At 42.9% G+C, this 22,201-nt stretch overlaps 1 protein-coding gene across 1 annotated transcript; it reads left to right on the forward strand.

Moving 5' to 3' along the window:
• Positions 1 to 14,206: 14,206 nt before the first annotated feature.
• On the forward strand, positions 14,207 to 21,444 carry ZNF93 (zinc finger protein 93). Its single transcript, XM_024767483.1, has 7 exons — positions 14,207 to 16,361; positions 16,727 to 16,800; positions 17,446 to 17,572; positions 18,404 to 18,456; positions 18,722 to 18,983; positions 19,174 to 19,253; positions 19,726 to 21,444. Exons 1-7 carry the CDS (start codon positions 16,046 to 16,048, stop codon positions 21,166 to 21,168), a joined length of 2,355 nt encoding a protein of 784 aa, XP_024623251.1. The 5' UTR covers positions 14,207 to 16,045; the 3' UTR covers positions 21,169 to 21,444.
• Positions 21,445 to 22,201: the final 757 nt, after the last annotated feature.

Here is a 22,201-nt window from a genome sequence, read left to right on the forward strand (position 1 = left end):
GACTTACCATGAAACAGACACACAGACATCACTTGTTTGAGAGAAGTCATTTAAACAATTATTCCCTTCTGGTTGCTCTACTCATTTCTTCCTTCACCAAGTAATTATTTAATGACTTCTAAGTACCATACGTTTTGTTCTAATACTAAAAATTAAAACATTTTATTAAAAATTAAAATATTTAATTTTTTTAGGAACTATCATGCCTGCATGGCATTTTAAAATCTATGATTAGGGCTTCCCTGGTGGTGCAGCGGTTAGGAATCACCTGCTAACGCAGGGGACACGGGTTCAAGCCCTGGTCCGGGAAGATCCCACATGCCGCAGTGACTAAGCCTGTGTGCCACAACTACTGAGCCTGTGCTCTAGAGCCTGAGAGCCACAACTAATGGGCCTGCAAGCCACAACTACTGAAGCCCATGCACCTAGAGCCCGTGTTCTGCAACAAGAGAAGCCACCGCAATGAGAAGCCTGCGCACTGCAAGAAAGAGTAGCCCCCGCTCACTGCAACTAGAGAAATCCCATGCACAGCAGTGAAGACCCAACACAGCCAAAAATAAATAAACAAAATAAATTTATTAAATAAATAAATAAAATCTGTGATTAAATTCTCATCGTTTTCTTCACATAGGGTCAAACCTGGTTGGATGACTGCACTTTCTCAGAGAATTTTAACTCTGTAGTTAACTTTATACTGAGTCTGCTCAGAATGGCAAATCTCAGGTATTGCTGGAAATTATAAGCTCAGATTCTTTACTGTCTCAATGTGAGAAATAATATCATTAATCCATTCCTTTAAATATTCTACTTTTTACAAATTGGATCAAACCACTCTATTGGAACCTGTCTATATAGAAAGAATTGTTTTGCTGCAATCTGTCATTTGCCATCAGCCTACAGTGAGGGACATTTATAAGAAAAGTTTAAATGAATCTACATCTTGTCTATTGTGGAAGTGTCATACCTGTAGGGGAAATTCCTGTCTGGCCCTTAAAACAAGAATAGTTAATACTTTTTCTGAAAAACTGATTTAGGGAGTTCCCTGGCAGTCCAGTAGTTAGAACTCGGCGCTTTCACTGCTGTGGCCCCAGGTTCAGTCCCTGGTCAGGGAACTGAGATCCTGCAAGTCTAGAAACTTAGAGTCATTTTATAGCATATTTCTTTCAACTAGTTGTTCCTTGGTAGCTACCTTTTTGGACATGTCTATATGGTAATGGCTTTGTAATTATCCCCTACCCTCCAAGTACTCTTTCTTTTAAAAATTTATTTATTTATTTTTGACTGCGTTGGGTCTTCGTTTCTGCTTGCAGGCTTTCTCTAGCGGCGGCAAGTGGCGGCTACTCTTCGTTGCGGGGCGTGAGCTTCTCATTGCAGTGACTTCTCGTTGCGGAGCACGGGCTCTAGGCGCACGGGCTTCAGTAGTTGTGGCACGTGGGCTCAGTAGTTGTGGCTCGTGGGCTCTAGAGCGCAGTCTCAGTAGTTGTGGTGCATGGACTTAGTTGCTCCGTGGCGTGTGGTATCTTCCTGGACCAGGGCTCGAACTCTTGTTACCTGCATTGGCAGGTGGATTCTTAACCACTGCGCCACCAGGGAAGCCCCTCCAAGTACTCTTGAATGCATTTAACCCTGTGCATTTTTGCAGAGCAATCTTCCTCCCAAGCGTGCCAGGGAAGGTCCAGCACATCCTTCTGGAACACTTCAATGGCATTCTATCCAATAAACCCCCAAGTCTTCACTTTGGCATTCAAGTTCTTCCAACATCTGGGCCCTGTAATAATTACACATGGGGCAAGGTACTCTCAGCAATGAATTTACCTTGTAAAACTGACACTCCATGTGGTTTCACTGAGAAAGCTTCAAGAGTGAATAATTCTAGGAGCTGGTGTGCAAATACCAGCAGGACACATAATTGATGAAGATGTGTCATTTCCTGCTCTAATCAAAAGCAAATTATTCATCTCAGAATATGAGCTTTGGAAGGACACATATTTGTAACAGAAGTGAAGGGAGGTTGGAATGCATAGAGTCTTGAGAGAGCAAAGGAAACAAGTGAGCATTTTTAAGCTCTGCCTTCACACTGGCTGGCATGTGGGAGGGAACTCATGAACTAGCCAAGGCTAACATCCAGACCCCTTGACAGGATCAGAACCCAGGCAATGGTTTATGAAGCAAAGGAGGAAGGACAGGTGTCTAGTCACAAAGGAAAAGAAGTTGAGCAAAGTTCAAAGGACATTTGTGTCCTTCAAATTAATAAGACATATGCATTAGATAGGAAACGTTCTGAGTACTAGGGACATAGGGAATACTCCAGAAATATTGGCTTTCATTGCCATTATTGTTTTTTATTAATAACAGAATAGTTATTGTTATATTAGTCTTTATGGAAGAGAAAATATTGAGCTTACTTAAGGATGTTCCTCTTCCCCTTAATTTTCTGACACACAGACTGATCTGTTTAACTGTCACAATTCCAGAAACATGAATGAAATTTCAACATTTGGAAAGTTTAAAAAGGCAAGAAAGAGATTTTGTAATTTTTCTGTTTTTCTTTTTCGTTCTTTTTTTTTTTTTTTTTAGCTTATAAACAATAAGGAGTTTATTTCTCATAATTCTGGAGGCTGGAACGAAAGTCTGAGATCAGGGTGCGAGCATGTTGGGTGATGGAGGGAGGTTCGGCCTGGAGGCTAGAGACTTCTTACATCCTTACCTGGCAGAAGGGGTGAGGGATCTCTTTTATCAGACACTAATCCCATTCATGAGGGCTCTACCTTCATGACTTAAGCACCTCCCAAAGGCCCCACTTCATAATACCATCATATTTGGGGGTTAGGATTTCAGCATATATATTCTGGGGGTACACAAACTTTTAGACCATAAAACATATATTGGCATAATCCTTTTCATATTTTTCCAGTGTATTTAGGTTTCCTTTCTGCTATTGATTATTTATGTTTTTTAATTTAATTTAATTTTTTATTGAAGTACAGTTGATGTACAATGTTGTGCCAATGTCTGCTGAACAGCAAAGTCACCGTTATATATAATATATATGTTATATATCATATATATAATATATATATATACTTTTCACATTCTTTTCCCTTATGGTTTATCATAGGATATTGAATATAGTTCTTTGTGCTATACAGTAGGACCTTGTTGTTTTCTGTTTTTCTTAAAGAAAATGTTGAAGAGCTTCTCAAAAAATTAAAAATAGGATTACCGTATGATCCAGCAATTCCACTTCTGGGTCTGCATCCAAAAGATCTAACAGTAAGATCTCCAAGAGCTATTTATACACCCATGTTCTTAGCAGCATTATTTACAATAACCGAAAGGTGGAAGCAGCCCATGTCTCCAGTGACAGATGAATGAATACGCAGAATGTGGAATATACATACAGTGGAATATTATTCAGCCTTAAAAAGGAAGGGCATTCTGACACATGCTACAACATGGATGAACCTTGAGGACATGATGCTAAGTGAATAAAACCAGTCACAGAAAGAAAAATGCGGTAAGATTCCACTTATATGAAGTACTTAGAGGAGTCAAATTCATACAGAGAGTAGAAGGCAGAAGGGTGGTTGCCAGGGGCTGGGGGGATGGCAGAATGGGGAGGGGTAGTGTTTCATGAGGACACAGTTTCAGTTTTGCAACATGAAAACTGTTCTGGAGATGGATGGTGGTGATGATTGCACAACGATGGGATTGAATTTGATGCTACTGAACTGCATACTTAAAATAGCTTAAAGGGTACATTTTATTTGATATTATTTTGTCATGATTAAAAAAATAAATGAATTAATAAAAAATCCCAAAGGAACTCTTTCTGGTTTGCTTTACTCATGCTCCGGCCCACTGAGCTTTGAGAAATCAGTTGCCCCTCATTTCTCGAACTTCATAGATGTTCTTAGGGAACAAAACCCCACCCTCGCTTCTGTTTTATGCTTCTCCCTCAGCCAGAGAATCCTGCAGATCAGGGAATATTTAACACCATTCATGGAGGCTCAGATCTTACCTCCTCCTGCTCTTGGTAGGGTCACATCCAAGTCCGGCTTAGAAATAACTGGGTGAGTGCTGTCTCCTGGAAGAATCCACGGCAGGAGACAGACTTAGATCCTTACCAACTCTGTCCCCTCAGTCTACTTCAGGATCTTTGGACCTTTCCAAAGAGGCAAGAAAGGACTGACTAGGCGGTTCTCCAAGTGTCTACCAATTGTTCTTAGGAATGAGGGGGAAGGAGCCATCCATAATGAGTCCCCAGGGATCAGAGACTAAAAGGATAATGAGAATTACAGAGCTTTCAACAGCCAGCCTCCATGCTCCACCTACCAGGGGACAAAATAAGGACACTGATAAGTTGGTTATTCTCAAGGAAGATAGTACTTACGATGGCACTATGGTTTTTAAACTTTAGTGTGTATCAGAATCACCCAAAGTGCTTGTTAAACAGATCTCTGGGTCCTACCCTAGAGTTTCTGATTGACTAGGTCTGGGGCGGAGTCCAAGAATTTGCATTTCTAACAAGTCCCCAGGTGATGTTGATGCTGATACTGCTGGTCAGGGGGTCACACTTCAAGATTTACTGCTGTAGAAATTCCTAAAGCGTGGTGTGGAATCAGCCACATCTGGATTCAAATTCTGTATAAAGCCAAGGAGGAAAATCCTTGAACATGTTTGAGCTTTTGTTTCCCATCTGGATAATGGGAGTGAGGATGTAGGACTACCCTACGTTCCAGGAGTACATGTGAAAAGGAAAAAAATAAAGCCCACAGCAGAGTATGCATTTACTGGGGCTCAGAGCAGGCCACCCCCAAATATGCCAAAGTGTCATAATGATTATTTTGAATTAAAGTTACTTTAGGGACTTCCCTGGTGGTCCAGTGGTTAAGAGTCTACGCTCCCAATGCAGGGGGCCTGGGTTCAATCCCTGGTCAGGGAACTAAGATCCTGCAAGCCACACAGCCCAGCCAAAAAAAAAAAAAACACTTCACAAAAATGTCCACTGCGAGAGGGACACTTTGACCCTCCCCTCTGTCTCCTTGAAAGCAGAAAATAAATCTCCCATATGAAAAGGTACCCTCCCTGTACCAGGTGGATGGAAAAATCCTTATCACCAGAGATAGGGAGCCCAGGGCCAAGAAGGCTATATAAACAGATCTTGTTACTTCATCAATTAGCCATCCAAGCCTATTTTTCTTTGTATGGTCAACTTCTCACAAATTTATTGTTCTTTTGTCTAAAAATTATAAAAGCTGCCTGCCTTGGTCACTTCTTAGGTCCTATTTCTATGAGACTTCTGTATGTATGACTTAATTTTTGTTTCTCCTTTTTATCTGTCTTGTGTCAATTTCATTATTAGATCACCCAGAAGAACTCAAGAAGGAGGAGGGGATATTTCCCCTTCCCAACACGTTCATTATTCATATTCTTATTATTTTAAAATTTTATTGGAGTATAGTTGATTTACAATGTTTTAGTTTCAGGTGTACAGCAAAATGATTCAATTATACATATACGTATATTCATTCTTTTTCAGATTCTTTACCCATATAGGTTATTACCTAATACTGAGTAGAGTTCCCTGTGCCATACAGTAGGTCCTTGTTGTTTACCTATTTTATATATAGTACTGTGTGTATGTTAATCTCAAGCTCCTAATTTATCCCTCCCCACCACGTTTCCCCTTTGGTAACCATAGGTTTGTTTTTGAAATCTGAGTCTGTTTCTGTTTTGTAAATAAATTTATTTATATCATTAAAAAAAATAGATTCCACATATGAGTCATATCATATGGTATTTATCTTTCTCTGTCTGACTTACTTGACTTATTATGATAATTTCTAGGTCCATCCATGTTGCTGCAATTATTCATATTATTTATATTACGATTACCAGGACTTGAGGAGATCCCGACCTGATTCCTCCCTTTGAGTGGCGTGTGTTGGAGGGTTTAGGGCGGAAAGGACAGGAATGTAAAGGAGGAAGAGGAAGAGCAGAAGAGAGAGAACATCCAGGGACAACACTTATGAGTTGTGAAGAAAGAGGACCATCTTGAAAATTCCATGAGGATCCTTAATCACAGCAAGGAGCAAGTTGTCTGGGGAGACTGACCCCCTTTCCTTGAATCTCAGTGTCTTCGTTAAAGGGTTGGATCCAAAACCAGCAGTGTGAGGATTCAACAGCACAGTTCTCCTCCTTCCCTTCCCGGGACATAAAGGGATGCATTGGAGCAGCCTGGAATTCTCAGAAATTTTTGAGAAGTATTGATTCCTTTGAGTAGTGAATTGGCCCATGCAATTTTAAGGTGAGAGAAAGGGGTCAGCGGAGCCACAAGCAATCGCAAATCTAGTGCCAAGGGACTTGGAAATAGGCCAGAAAAATCGGGAGGGCAGTTAGACAGTGATTCTCACTCTTGACCAGGCGTCAGAGTCACCTAAAGGGTTTCTTAAAACACAGGTTGCTGGGTACCACCCCAGACTTTCAGCATGTCTAGATGAAGTCTGAGAAATTGCATTTCAGAGAACTCCCCAGGTAATGCCGATATGGCTGGTAGAACCTGCTGCATAATTTCTGGGGTCCCAGTGCAAAATGAAAATGTGGGACCCCATGTTGAAAAAACGTCAAGACAGTGATAGCAGAGCATTCAACCAAGAGTGGGGTCCTCTGTGGCTCTTCTGGTTGCACACCCATGAACCCAGCCCTGGCTGCCGGTCTAGGGACACATTGTGAGAACAACTGGTTTAGACTTCCTACTTAATTAACCTAGGACTACCTCCAAATAGGAATAATAATGATAATAATAATGTTGCCCCCTTTCCTCTAGAACTTACAAGGATTTCTGTATCTCCAGGATGGCCCCACAGGAGACTGCAGGGGCTGAGTTTCTCCCCAGGATGTAGATGTTGAAGATAAATCGATGCTTGAGAATTTCAAGGAGACAGTCATGTGTGCAGTTTCTGGACAATACACATTCTCTAAGAAGCAACAAGGTAGCAAAGCTTTCCGGTTGGTTGGTGTGAGATTGTGTTGATAGGGGGCACTTAGTATATTTACGGTTTTTCTCTGGCCCTAGGGGCCTTGTCTCCAAAGCTCCTCATTAGCCAAAGTGTTCTATCTTCACTCCAATCCTGCAGCAGAGGGAAGGAAACTACTGGCTTGCTAATTCCCTGAGCCGGGGTAAGCATGTGGCCTTTCCTTTCTCCTGCCTCTTTGTACCAAAGCTCACAGTCTGGGATGATCAAGATGCCCAACAGGCTCAGCGGCCATGGCCCACGGGCCCAGCCGCTCCGCGGCACGCGGGATCCTCCCGGACCGGGGCACGAACCCATGTCCCCTGCATGGGCAGGCGGACTCTCAACCACTGCGCCACCAGGGAAGCCCCTGGCTCTTCTTTTAAACTCAGCAAAGTTTGTTTGTTTTTCGGTGCTGGTGATATTTTCTAATACATATTAAAATACACAGTCTTTAAAATACTGTCTGCATCCCAATTTGGAAACACTAACGAGTGCACCTCTATAGCTTCTAGATTTTTTGCATCAGGAGCGCCTGCTCAGGTAGCCTCCTCTGACTCTCCCCCTCGGCCAGGGTTCTTAATTTGGGGATCTAGTCATTGACGGCACTCACCTATGACTGTACTGAGATCCAAGACTCTGAAAATTATCTGATGAAAGGCCCTGTAAAATGCAACTACAAGAGAACAGTTTTTGCTCACCATGGCTTAACACAGTGCCCGACCCAAATAGGAGCTGATAAAATATTATATGTGAGCCAGGAAATCGTGGCAACCCATGAGTTAGGTGCCATTATTATACCCATAATGGGAACCAATGATTAGAGGCAACCCATGAGTTAGGTGCCATTATTATACCCATAATGGGAACCAATGATTAGAGGCAATGGTTTGCTGGGAAGTCAGGAAAAAGATCTGATTTGTAGCACTGGTCGATTTCTGAGGTGTAAATTCTCCCACCACAAATTCGAGCTCTCAGTCATTGAAGGCAGAGTTGGAAAGAGCTGTATGATCAGCTCTGCAGTGTGGACTTTCAGCGCACCGCTGAGAGGAATTCTCTATTCTTCAAACTCCCCAAGCTTTATTCATGCCTCAAGGCTTTTATATAAGCATTTCAGGCATTTCTCTCCTTTGAAATGTCCTCTCCCAGATCTTCCTACAGTTGGCCTTTGTAATTCAGATTGTCAAATTAAAAAAAAGAAAAATGCCACTTCGAATGTCAGTAAGGAATAACTTTATTAAGAGGGACTATTGCAGCAGGCAGAAACGCCTATTGTTAGCCAGAATCGTTTCAGAGATGGTATGTAGGAACAAAGCTTTAATATGCGGAGGCCAGCGGCTGGAGAGGGAAGGAGGGCCTCATTAAAAACTGCTTTGTGGGCGGGGCTGGGATGATAGTGGGGGTGAAGGTGAGCGGGGACTGGGGGTAAAGTGCAGGATGTCAGAGGCGTGGGGAAGTGTCTTGAAACTTAACAGTGCTTTAAATAATTGCAACAACAGGAAAAGAGGAGGCAGGAAATGTTTGTTGTCAGGCACGTGGAGGAGGGGTGGGGATCTGGGACTGACGCAGAGCTAAAAAGTTATAGGGCTGGAAGGTCTCACAAATAAACTGTCTCGCTCAAGTCCATCCAGCCTCGGTTATGTCAAGCAACGTTTTAATCAGCCTTGTCAAGGTCTCCGCTGGAACATCAGCTCCCCAAAGAGTGCCTGTGTTCAACTACTACTAGTCATTCAGGTACCCCATTACCATTTACTTTTCTTCTAGCATTTGCCATTTGCTTTTTCTTCCTTTCTTTCTTTCTTTTTTTTTGGCCGTACGCGGGCCTCTCACTGCTGTGGCCTCTCCCGTTGCGGAGCACAGGCTCCGGACGCGCAGGCCCAGCGGCCATGGCTCACGGGCCCAGCCGCTCCGCGGCATGTGGGATCCTCCCGGACCGGGGCACGAACCCGTGTCCCCTGCATCCGCAAGCGGACTCTCAGCCACTGCGCCACCAGGGAAGCCCTCTTTTTTGTTTTTAATATTTATTTATTTGGCTGCGCCGGATCTTCGTTGCCACGTGCGGGATCTTCCTCGCGGCATGTGGGATCTAGTTTCCTGACCAGCGATGCAACCTGGGCTCCCTGCATTGGAAGCGTGGAGTCTTAGCCACTGGACCACCAGGGAAGTCCCGTCATTTGCTTTCTTCCTTATTTGATTTTTCTGTGTATATGTTGTGTTGTTTATTTTACATTCCTAGTATTTAGAATAGTGCATGGGATACAGTAAGTACTCAATAAACATCAATTCAATGAATGAATAATTACCCTGTAAAAATACGCAACGATTTAAGACTTCCGTAGGCAGCGAACCACTCTATTGATACCGCTGAATACAGTCGACCCTGGGGGTCGGTAGATCCGCGATTGGCTGAATCCGCAGATGCGGGACCCGCTGAATGGGAGGGCAGAATGTAATACTACACCATGTTACACAAGGGACTTGAACATCTTTGGCTTTTGGTATGCGTGGGGCGGTGGTCCTGGAACCAATCCTCCGCAGATACTGAGGGACGACTGAACTTGTATCTTTACTTGTACAATTAAAAGGAACTAGTGTAAACAGGGTGTGTATTCTTTGGTTCAACAATAATCCTATATAAATCAGTAACACTGAGCCTGTTACTGTTTGGGCTTGATGACTGTGTAAATCTAGTCAGGGAGAATAGGGTGTGTCTTTTAAGCCTTTAGTCCTTTCAGTTGTCATAGTTATCATAGATAAGTCAGTGACCTTGTGCATTTCTCCAGACAGAAAGCTTGCTGTAGCTGAGAAGTATGTGGACATCAGCCTGGCCCAAGCTCTTACCTCACTGACTGGATTTCTGTGTCTTTCGGTGAGTAACGAATAAGAGCTTGTGGCAGGGGCTCCCCACTGCCCTTCACTTTGTAAGGTAATTTTTACCCTGCAGAACATTTTCTCTTGACTGTGGGCATCCGGGTGCATTTGAGATTGAGGTATCTTGTGAAATGAAAATTTTCAGTTATTTATGTTGGGTAAGCGTCGACTGAAAAAAGTGCACAACGTGTGAGTTGTGAGTTAGGTTTTATTTGGGGTAAAATGAGGACTATAGCCTAGGAGACAGCCTCTCAGATAGCTCTGAGGAATTGGTCCCATAAAGGTAAGGGAGAGGTCAGTATACATGTGATTTGGGTGAAGGGGGACACGTGCAATGAAGCACACATGTTGGCAGAGGGTTGCTACTAGTCATGAGGAACAGATGTCTCTGTCAATGATTTGAGTCCTTTTCTAGATATAAGAAGATGCAAGGAATTGGTCTCATAAAATCTTCTCCTGAAGAATATCTAACTGTCTGAAGACCTGTTCTGCCTGTTTTTCCCAGAGCACAGAGCGCTCATTCCTCAGCTCTGCCCCGAACTCCTTTCAGGGTGTATTGAAGGTCAGCCACTGCAGTGGCTAGTTACTTCATCCTTGTAGAGGCAGACTGCAGTTTTTCATCCACAAGGGCTTTGTTCACAGGGTGTCAGGATGGGCAATTTATTACCTTTTAATTATGAGTGCTACTATTAAGGTCAGCTTTGTTCTTTTCAAGCGAGCTCAGCTAACCTGACAACCCCCAACCCTTGAAAGTCAAGACATTCTTTAAAAAGTGATGCAAATTTCATTAAGGTACTACCTGAAATGAGAGTTCAATTGACTTTGTATGGAATGAGTTTTACCTCGTGCTGTGTTAATTAAATATTTGTTTTTTCCCAAACCATATAAAACATAATAAAAGCAAATTTTCATCAACTTTTAAGTGCAGGTAATTTGGCTATAAAAGAGTATTCTCTTACAGAATTTGATGCTTCCTTTACTTAAATAGAATTCACATTATTTTAAAAACTCACTAACAAGCTTCTTGGTTTTTTTTTTGTTTTTGCGGTACGCGGGCCTCTCACTGTTGTGGCCTCTTCCGTTGTGGAGCACAGTCTCCGAACGCGCAGGCTCAGCGGCCATGGCTCACAGGCCCAGCCGCTCGGCGGCATGTGGGATCTTCCCGGACCGGGGCACGAACCCGTGTCCCCTGCATCGGCAGGAGGACTCTCAACCACTGCGCAACCACTGCGCCACCAGGGAAGCCCAAGCTTCTTGTTTTTTTATCACGTATTACATATATTTTAGTGATTATCATTTATTATTTATTTTTAAAAATTTATTATTATTTTTTTTGGCTGCGTTGGATCTTCGTGGCGGTGTGCAGGCTTCTCATTGTGGTGGCTTCTCTTGTTGCGGAGCCGGGCTCTAAGTGCACAGGCTTCAGTAGTTGTGGCTCATGGGCTCTCTAGAGCACAGGCTCAGTAGTTGTGGCGCACAGGCTTAGTTGCTCTGCCGCACGTGGGATCTTCCTGGACCAGTGCTTGAACCTGTGTCCCCTGCATTGGCAGGCGGACTCTTAACCACAATCGGCAGGCGGACTCCCAACCACTGCGCCACCAGGGAAGCCCTCCCCTATTCTTATAATTTAGTGTGTGCCCACTGAAAAATTCCCCGGGTGAGTTTTTGTCTCCTGTCAGTGGTCCACAAATATTTATTACATGTCTGCATCGAGCCTGTTCCTGTTTGCTCAGGCCCACGGGTACAATGGCAAACAAAATTTATAAGGGTTAGGTCCCCTGGAGTTTACAGTCCAACCATCAAGCCTACTTGTAAATGAGAGCTGGTTTTGAGTTATTTTATTTTTTAAATTATTGTTTGGCCCTGCCCACGGCATGTGGGATCGTAGTTCCCTGACCAGGGGTGGAATCTATGCCCCCTGCATTGGGAGCAGAGAGTGTTAACCATTGGGCCACCAGAGAAATCCCTGAGTTATTTTAAATGGGAGCACGTCAATGGAGGACTCAGTCTAAGGGCTCATAAAGGCTCTTGGAAAAAAAAAAGGTACTGAAGCCAAAATCCACAGTAGAAATGACTAGGATACAGACAGGCAGTGGGCTAGGCTGTGATGGGGCCAGGAATGGGGAGAACATTTTGGCAGGAGGACTCTGCACATGTAAAATCCCTGAAGCAGCTAAAATCCCTGGATTGTACCAGGATGTGAGCAAGACAGGACATGGCTGAAAAAAGAAGCAAGAGAGGAGGAAAGTGAACTAGATTGCAAGAGTCTCAGCCACATGACTTGTAACCGGGAAAGCAAGTTCAGGGTTTAATTTAATTTAATGCTGGTGGGAAGCCATTGTGAGCCGGGGCATCAACAGTTAGATTTGTGTTTAGCAGAGCTAGCTGCACCATGAGGATGCTGGGTGAGGATGGAGTACAGAGGACAAGCTTGACTGGTGGAGAAGAGGTTAAGGGTTAGTAGTAGGATTTAGGAATGAGTGATGGTAATCTACTAGACTCTTGGTGGCTACAAAGTAGAACAAAGTGATGATTTGGGGGGATAGATTGAAGGTGGAATCCATACTCATTCATTTCTGCACCCAGAATGCTGTACACTTTACGATGTGGCTAGTGATGTGCTAGTGGCTGGGTATAGGGTTTTAATAAGAAAAGGCCATTCTCTTGGACATTATAATCTAGTGGAAGAGAAAATATAAGTAAGCAAAGAACTAAATATATAATTACAAATTCTGAGGGCTACATAGGGAGACTCAGACAATAAGACTGGATTTATATTAAATATGGGGCTCACAATAAAGGTGATTCTGAGGAAATGACATTTAAATGGACAGAAAAATGACAAAGGAAAAATTATCCATGTGTGGCAGGGAACGGGGAAGAATTTAATAGTTGAGATTTTCTCTGCAGAGAGCACCATTGAAATGATTGGAGTTGGGTGGAGAGAGGGTGTGGCTTGGATTAGTCTGTCAGTTTCTGCTGTGGATTAGGGTGAAGTCTACAAAGGAATAGTTTTAGGTTTCAGATGATTGCTGCCTTTGGGGGATGGGGGAGGAAGTGTGCCCATATTTTAAAATTTCAATGGCTGTTGTGGGCTGAGGGGAGAGGAGTCAAGGATTCTGTGGGTTTTAGTTGAATCCAGCCCACAGGAGGGGAGAAGTGCTTATCAAATAATTAATCTTCACTTTTAATTAATTACAGCTGTGGGGTGGGGTAAAGGGTGTGATACCAGCGATGCCTTCTGCCTGCTCTGAATACCTAGAGCATTAGTACTCCTTACTGAGAGCGCAGATGCTTGAAGTGAAAAGTTTTGGGCAAGAGATAAGTTCAGTCTGATAAGCTTCATCCAAGGTGCCTGCAAAACGTTTAGATGGCCATAGTTGAAAAGGCAGCAGGATACATGGGTCTTAAGCTCAGATTTGAGTTCTCAAACTGGAGATTTGGGTGTTATGAGCATAGAGATGGAATTGATTTATTTTTAATATTTATTTGGTTGCACCGGGTCTTAGTTGCGGCACCTGGGCTCCTTAGTTGTGGCAGACGAACTCTTAGTTGTGGCATGCATGTGGGATCTAGTTCCCTGACCAGGGAATCTAAGCCGGGCCCTCTGCATTGGGAGCGGAGTCTTCCGCTGCGCCACCAAGGAAGTCCCGAGATGGAATTTAATTTCAAGGGAATGCATCGCTGTGGAATACACAGAATAAGGTGAGAGATAAGGACCAGGACTGAGCATTGAGGACAGTCAACAGTGGGAGAGGAGGTGGCCAATGATCCTGAAAGACAGTGGCCAGAGAAATTAGATGCTGTAAGGAACAGCACCAAAAACGGAGGAGAGCTTAAACAAGCTTTATTTGGGAACGCTCCCGGGCGAGGTTCACTGGTCCGAGAGAAAGGGGCCAGAGAAGTCGCGCCTGGGTGCGGGCGCGAACAAAATTTATAGGGGTGGACGCAGGGGAGACGCTTGCTGTGTGAAGCAGCCCCCCTTTTCGGTAATCTTTTGGATGTTGTGGCAATGTCGGGTGTCGGTTGCATCAGCTTCAGAGCCGTTGGTTCCGCCCCTCGGGGAGCGGGCGGTTGCGTCAGCCTCAGAGCCATTGGTTCCGCCCCTCGGGGAGCGGTTGGTTGCGTCAGCCTCGGAGCCGTTGGTTCCGCCCCTCGGGGAGCGGGAAGACCGGGGCCGAGTGGAAAGTCCCGGGCTGATGCCACTCGTGGGTCCGGCTGCATTAACCACCCTGGCGGGGGTTCCGTCTGACTCCCTGGGCCCTTCCCCGGACCTGCTGGCCTTACAGATGCCAACCAGGAGATTATGGTAACAAAAGCCCCGAACAGAGGCTGATTTATAGAAGAAAGTAGCGATAGAATTTTTCTGATGAACGAACTAAGTCAAAGACAGAATGGCATTCACTGGATTAGTCCTCTTAAATCCTTGGCAGTCTTGGCAGAGCAGTGTCAGTGAGGTGGTGGTGAGACAGAAACCAGTTTGGAGTGTAATTAAGGGAGGTGAGGAAATGGGGAGAATGAGAGGGTAGACCAGTCTTTCCAGAAGCTGGATGGAGAAAAGGAAGAGGGACTGAGCAGTAACTGTAGGGCTAAGTGGGACCCAAAGGCACGAATTTGTTTCAAGATGGGAGATTTTTAATTTTTTTCAGATCAACAAGAACATTTATTTACAAAGAAGAGATGCAAGGCAATATGTATTAGAAAATACAAGGCAATATTTAGAAGATGTAAGAATATGCAATCACTTAAGGTAACTCTCAAACTTTAGAAAAATTACAAAGGAAAAAGGAAAAAAAATGAGTAAGGAAAATACCTGTCTCCAAGGCCATGCACTTGCTCTTCATTTTTTTTTAACATTCTTTTTTTAAAAATCTTTTCCATTATGGTTTATCATGGGATATTGAAGACAGTTCTCTGTGCTGTACAGTAGGACCTTGTTGTAAGATGGGACATCTTTGATTATGTTTCAATGTTAGAAGTATAAGTACACTGGAGTAGAAGTTGATGGTGATGGAAAAGAGCAAAGGAATAATTAATAAAGCAAGCTTTCTGAGAAGGTAGGAAGGGATTAGACCAGTGGTTCTTAAAGGGGAAATTTTGCCCTCTAGGGGACATTTGGCAATATCCCTTTCACAACTAGAGGGGGATACTACTGGATAGAGTCCAGGGATGCTGCTAAACATCCTACAATGATAGGATGGTACCCCCATAACAAAGAAGTATCCAGCTCAAAATGTGCCAAAGGTGGGAAACATGACATAGCAAAGTAGCAGATACTGACTTTAGATAAGAAGGCAGACATATCTTGTTTGCAAAGTGAAAGAAACCATGATGCTGTGGAACTACTTTTGTACTAGTGGCAAGAGAATGAGGAATCCTTCTTTCATTGTTAGAGTTTCTCTGCAAAGTAAGATGTAAGATCATTTGTTATTGAAGAGATAAGGTTGAGACCATATGAGATTCAAAATCTTGGAGGAATTGTGAAAAGGTCTTTGGATAACCAGGAGGTTAAATTGCCTGTTGGGCTTTTCCTTTAGTGTTGAAGCCCCATTTAGAGTATGTGGACTCAAATTTTTAGTGCTTCCTGTATAACTTATTGGATAGGAATTACCCAGGCAGGATAGACAGATGGTTGGAATTATCTAAGGCAGGTGTTACAATTCCTCAGAGAGGAATTTGAGGTTTTAGAAAATATATTATTGAAGTGATGGGCCATGGCATTTCATATGTAGTGCCAAGGAAATGAGGATTATAAATAGCAATACGGTGGAAGTATGGATGGCTTGGAAGCTTCTTTGAGGTAGGAAAGCAGATGCAATACAGGCAAAAAAGTGAACAAGATGGAAGTATACCTGCTGTGTTCAGAAAGTGGGATGTCTGACTTTTTGCCTTCGTAGAGAAATTTAAGGTGTTTAGTTGAGATGTGGAAGCCATGGACGTTTGCTAGTTTACGCCCAAGAACATGGAATCATCTTGAATCAGAGCAGGGATGGGAGTTAAAATGAAGAATGGGAGTCAGGTGACAGTGACTCTAACGGGTCAGGTCTATATGTTGGTGCTAATTCAGGGGAGAAGCCAGTGAAGTGCCTCAGTGGAGATGGAATTTTTGATAAGTGGTGGGTAGTGTGGTTTCATAATGTGGAGAATGTACATTAGGAATGGAGAAGGTCAAGAATACCCACTATATTGCTTTGAGGTTGTACATGGCATGCAAAACAATGACCCAGGATCACAGACAGCTTGAATCTGAAAGGAACACGTATTGGATGCATGGTGATGCAACTGTCCTAAGTGCAAAGGAGAAATGGAAAGCTTGTGAATTCTCTTGTCAGTACTTCTTTATTTCAGAGCCCTGCCTGGAGTGGATCATAGAAGCAGTAAGAGGGGCATCCTTGTTCTCCTGGTTGCTGTCTGATCATATTTACTGCTTACAGACTTGCAGAATGGCAGCCCCACATCTGCCCACTATATGTGGTGAGTTCCTAGGGTAGATTCACTTTACCAGGATTAAGTGGGCACAGAATAAGGGAGTTGAGTAGCCACAGGGGACTGGGAAGAAGGAGCTGAAATGAAAGGAGGTGGGTATGGAGCTCTATGAACACTTGGTGCCCCAGAATTTGCTCATGTGGGATTCAGTGCCCTTTGGGATTTTAGAGGAAGGGCATATGTGCGTGGTGGGGAGAGGGAAGAAAATTTCGGGGTGGCACCTCCTTATCTCATCCATTTGTTTTATAAAGCTGGGAAAGGTAACAACTCAACCTTTCTGACTTTCAACTTCCCTTGCTAGGAAAGTTGAGACTATGTATGTGCCTAGAAACTCATGTCACCCTCTCCTCTAGCTCTGCCTGTCCTAGACCCTTCCTGTGCCCATGAGAGGATCACAGAGATGGAAAACTTGCACTCTGGGTTACAAGTGAGTCATAATTTTTTTTCTTTCTCCTAAAATACATTCCTGTCCCCTGGGGTGAATGCATCTCCTTCCAGTACTCTGGAACCTCATAACCCATCCTGCATTTTGAAACTTCTGATGGTGGTTAAGGGGCTTACAAAAAAAAATTCTTCTACTACCTTACTACTTACAGGTTTTTTTCAGGCATCTCTCCTGCTTAGTGCTGTTAGTAAAAGAAGTAAAATGTAAAAGAAGGATATAAGACTGTCTTAGCCTCAAAAATGTATGGCCACTCTGTGGGAAATAATTTTTTCATTTAGGAAGTATTTCTCTCATTCTTGCAACGTGTTCAGGTCTCTGATTAACCCTGCAGATAGAAGAGAGTGCGATTATGAAAGCTTTCAGGCTAGGAGTGGAGAGATACATTTCATCATGTGTTAGAGAGGCCTTAAATTCTTGAGGCTGGTTGAAATTCCTTAAGGCGTGAGCATGAATAGAGAAGGAAGGATTCTGAGAACTGAATGCTGGGTTAAATGAAGAGCCCTCATCAGAATCTTGAATTTACTGTGAAACAGGTCTTTCATTTCCAGTGCTATTATGCATGATCCTCTCCCCAGGAACATTGGTGGGGTTGGTGGCTGGTTGAGACAGAATGTGTTGTCATTTTAGAACTCAATAACCTTTGAGGATGTGGCCATGGACTTCACCCAGGAGGAGTGGGCATTGCTGAATTCATCTCAGAGAAAACTGTACAGAGATGTGATGCTAGAGAACTATAGAAACTTGGTTTCACTGGGTAAGACTAACAGAATCCCTTGATTTATTTACTGAATTTGAGCATGGATTTCTTGGGTGAGTAAGACCCAATCAACTTGTGAGACAGCCTATAGGAGTTTTTTTTGTAGGCTTTTACTTTTAAGAAAAATTGCCATATTGAGACATATTTCACATACCATAATTTACTCATTTGAAGTGTACAAAACAATGGGTTTTTTTCTAGTATATTCATATAGCTGTGCAACCGTCACCACTGTCTAATTCCATAACATTTTTGTTGCTCCACCTACAGGGTGTTTCATTCCTCCCTGCTTGCAGCCCCTGGCAACAGCTAATCTACTTTCCTTTTCTACAGGTTTCCCTATTCAGCATTTCATATTAATGGAATCATACCAAATGTGGTCTTTTGTGACTTATCTTTTCACTTAGCATAATGTTTTCAAGGTTCATCCTTGTTGTAGCATATGTCAGTACTTACATCCTGTTCACTGCTGAATAATATTCTCTAGCACAGATATACAACATTTTGTTCAGCCATTCATCAGTTGATGGACATTTGGCTTTTGACACTTGCTGTTATGAATAATGCTGCTACAAACACTCACATACAAGTTTTTGTGTGGACATATGTTGTCCCTTATCTTGGGTATATGCCTAAGAGTAAAATTGCTGGGTCATTTGGTAACTTTATACTTAACGTTTTGAGGAACATTTTGAGGAACTGCCAAACTGTTTTCCAAACTGGCTGTATCATTTTACATTCCCTTCAGCAATGTATGCAGGTTCCAAATTCTCCACATTCTTACCAACACTTATTTCCTGTCTTTTTTTTTTTTTTTGCGGTACGCAGGCCTCTCACTGTTGTGGCCTCCAGTTGCGGAGCACAGGCTCTGGACGCGCAGGCTTCGGATGCACAGGCTCCAGACGCGCAGGCTTGGCGGCCATGGCTCACGGGCCCAGCCGCTCCGCGGCATGTGGGATCTTCCTGGACCGGGGCACGAACCCGTGTCCCCTGCATTGGCAGGCGGACTCTCAACCACTGCGCCACCAGGGAAGCCTGGGATGGGAATATTCTTAAATTAAAATGTCACAGATCCTGTTCTCTTACCAAGGTTCAGTAATTTCTCTTGGAAAGACAATTTTTCATTTATGGAAAGTTGATCTCTGAAATGCTTTACTTTTGCTTTCTCTGTCAGAATTTTGTCATTTTGCTGCTTATAAAGTCACAACTGCCTATCTTCAGAACCTCAGAGAACAAAGTTGTTGTCACAGTTTGATGGTAGTTTTTGTTGTATACTGCATGGTCCTCTCATATGTATCTTTCCCCATAATAGGACATCAACTCAGCAAGCCGCCTCTCATCACCCAGATGGAGCAGGAAGATGAAATGGAGATAGTAGAGAGAAGAATTCACCAAGACACCTGTTCGGGTGAGCACCAGGCATATATGAATGTCTTACCTACAAGATCTGTTCCCTGTGCTAAACATCCCACCATTTTATACTCTAGGAACTTGAGGTTATGTTTCCCATTTGTTTCAGATTGGGTTGGGGCATTACCTGCTTTTTGTCAGCATACTGTCACCATGTCTTTTACAAAACTTTTTCCCACTTTGTTCAGATGAGCTGATTCTCCTTAAAACCAAACAACAACAGCAAAAACAAGGTATTTTGGAGAAATATACGCTCAATGGCAAGAAGGTAAGAGTCACATGGGATAATTTCTTGTCCTCACATTAGAAGTCCAGAATTCTATAAGATAGAAAAGGACTAGAGGGTAATATGAGTGATATCACACTCATTTCACCAACAGAAAGCAGAAGATTCTCTAAGTATTCATTTGAAGGAAACTCATAACTTAGTTCCAAAAATGGTTACAGAGAATCTCCAAGGTAAATAATTGCATCATGGAATTAGTTGTTAAATGTTTAAGATACTCACTTAAGGCAATTTTATCTTAAATCTGTTGAAGAGACTCCAGTGAAGCCATTTGGTAGAGCAATCAGCTTATTCAAGCTGATAAACTCAGTCAGAAACTGCATATGCACTAAGAAAATGTGAAACTCTCATGCTAATAAAGTGCTCATGAGATGTATCAGAATTTCTGTCGGGGGAGATTCTCAGTCATGAACATGATAAATCCTGTGATTGTAACTCATATTTTAATCAATAGGAACAAACTCTTGGAGGCAGTCCCATTCAATGCAGTGAAATTGTTGAAGCCTTGAGTGTGAAATTTAACATTACTGAGAATAAAATTTACCCTAGCAAGAAACCCCATCGATACCTTGACTCTGCAAAAGCCCTTAGAGATTCTTCACGTCTTAAGCCATCTGAGGGAATTCTTCCTCGGGAAAAATCTTATGAATGTAAAAAGGACGAGAATGCCTTCCTCAGGAGTTCTAACTTAGCTGGGCACAAGAGACAACATACAGAAGAGACATCCCATGAACGCAGTGACTTGGGGAAAGTCGTAAATTCAATCTCACACCTTAAGAAGGATGAAAAAACTCACTCTAGAGAGAAGCCTTTTGAGTGTAATCAGTGTGGTAAAGTATTACAGAGCCATTCATCCGTCAAGTTGCACATGAGAATCCACACTGGAGAAAAACCGTTTAAGTGTGATCAGTGTGGGAAAGCCTACAGCTCAAGCTCTTACCTTACGCGTCACAAGAGAATTCATACCGGGGAGAAGCCCTATGAGTGCCGTGACTGTGGAAAAACCTTCCGAGATAGCTCACTTCTCAGACAACACTCAGGGACTCATTCAGGAGAAAAACCCTACAAATGTGATCAATGCACCAAAACCTTCAGCAGAAGCTATAGGCTTGCCATACACCAGATAACACATACTGGAGAGAAACCCTATACGTGCAATGACTGTGGGAAAACTTTCAGTATTCTTCCATATTTTAAAAGACATGAGAGAATCCACACTGGAGAGAAATCCATTGAATGTAGCCATTGTGGTAAAGCCCTGAGTAGTAAGTCATCTCTTAAGGTACACCTGCGGATACATACTGGAGAGAAACCTTTCAAGTGTGATCAGTGTGGGAAAGCTTTTAGGCTGAGCTCCAACCTTATCACGCACAAGAAAATTCATACTGGAGAGAAACCCTGTAAGTGCAATGACTGTGGGAAGGCTTTCAGGGATCGTTCATGTCTTAAAGAACATGTGAGAATTCACACTGGAGAAAAACCCTTTACATGTAATCAGTGTGGAAAAGACTTCAGAGTGAAATCTTTCCTTATTTTGCACAAGAAAATTCACATGAAAATGAAACATGAATGTAAGGAATGTGGGAAAACCTTCCCTGGTCTCTTATCTTATAGGAGGCATATGAAAATCCATACCAGGGACGAGAAACCTTTTAAGTGCAGTGAGTGTGGAAAAGCTTTTAGCAGGCATGTGTCCCTTACAGTACACATGAGAACTCACACTGGAGAGAAACCCTACGAGTGTAATCATTGTGGAAAATCCTTTAGTGTAAAGTGTAATCTCAATGTGCACAAAAGAATACATACTAAAGAAAAACCCTATAAATGCAGTGTCTGTGGGCAAGGTTTCAGTAAATCCTTACCCCTTCGGCGTCATGAGAGAACTCATGCTCAGTAAATCCCCTTTTAATGACATCCATGTAAAGTAGCTTTCAGTGAACTCTCAATCTTTAAGGCATACAACCAAACGCTAAGTGAAAAGAACTGGTTGTGAAGAATGTGAGAAAGCCTCTAAGTAATGCATATATGGAAGAAACCTAAGTTATGCAACGACTGTGAGAAATCCTTTATTCATTCATTATCCCTTAGAAGATATGTGATAACGCTGAAGGGAAAATGTTTTAATATCTTCAAGACTTGTTACTTGGACTTCCCTGGTGGCGCAGTGGTTGAGAGTCCGCCTGCTGATGCAGGGGACACGGGTTCGTGCCCCAGTCCGGGAAGATCCCACATGCCACAGAGCAGCTGGGCCCGTGAGCCATGACCGCTGAGCCTGCGTGTCCGGAGCATGTGCTCCGCAACGGGAGAGGCCACAACAGTGAGAGGCCCAAGTACCGCCAAAAAAAAAAAAAAGAATTGTTACTTGAGAAAAATAAAACACCTAATGTTTTAAGCCAACATGTTTTCCATGTGTCTGTTCCTTTGTTTTGTGTGTGTGGTGGTGGTAGGGAGGTTTTTTGTTTTTCTTTTTTCACTCCTAATTGACTAGTCACTAAACAACAGAGTCCACAGATGGTCAGTTTTTAAAAATAAAGTTTTATATATGGTAACAAAAGTGAAAAATTATTTGGTACAGGGATGTATGTTTAATAGAAGTTTACCTATTGGATAAAGCTCTTAAGTTGTGCTTACAAATTATCTGTGTACCTCTATATTTCATGTGTCCTAACCTACCATTGCCTGCACAAAGTCTGTAATGGACCTTCCCATGAAGATTGCAGATGGTGAAATTCTCCTTGGAATTCTGAACTTTCTCCAACACATTTTGTTTACATTTAACATGTAGAAGAACGTACAATTGCATGAATTTTTACAAGGTAGAACACTTCTATATTAACTACACTCTGGTTAAGATATAGAATATTAGGGCTTCCCTGGTGGCGCAGTGGTTGAGAGTCTGCCTGCTGATGCAGGGGACACGGGTTCGTGCC

This window comes from Neophocaena asiaeorientalis, unplaced genomic scaffold (genome assembly GCF_003031525.2).
Source record: "Neophocaena asiaeorientalis asiaeorientalis breed wild unplaced genomic scaffold, Neophocaena_asiaeorientalis_V1.1 scaffold87, whole genome shotgun sequence".
NCBI classification, from domain to species: Eukaryota; Metazoa; Chordata; class Mammalia; order Artiodactyla; family Phocoenidae; genus Neophocaena; species Neophocaena asiaeorientalis.

Bases quoted from the DNA above. Each gene is read 5' to 3' on its own strand.
- ZNF93 (XM_024767483.1), top strand. From the start codon at position 16,046: ATGGAGAAGGTCAAGAATACCCACTATATTGCTTTGAGGTTGTACATG. The intron at 16,362-16,726 runs GTGAGTTCCTAG...CCTCTCCTCTAG, and splicing joins ACATCTGCCCACTATATGTG to CTCTGCCTGTCCTAGACCCT. The intron at 16,801-17,445 runs GTGAGTCATAAT...TTGTCATTTTAG, and splicing joins ACTTGCACTCTGGGTTACAA to AACTCAATAACCTTTGAGGA.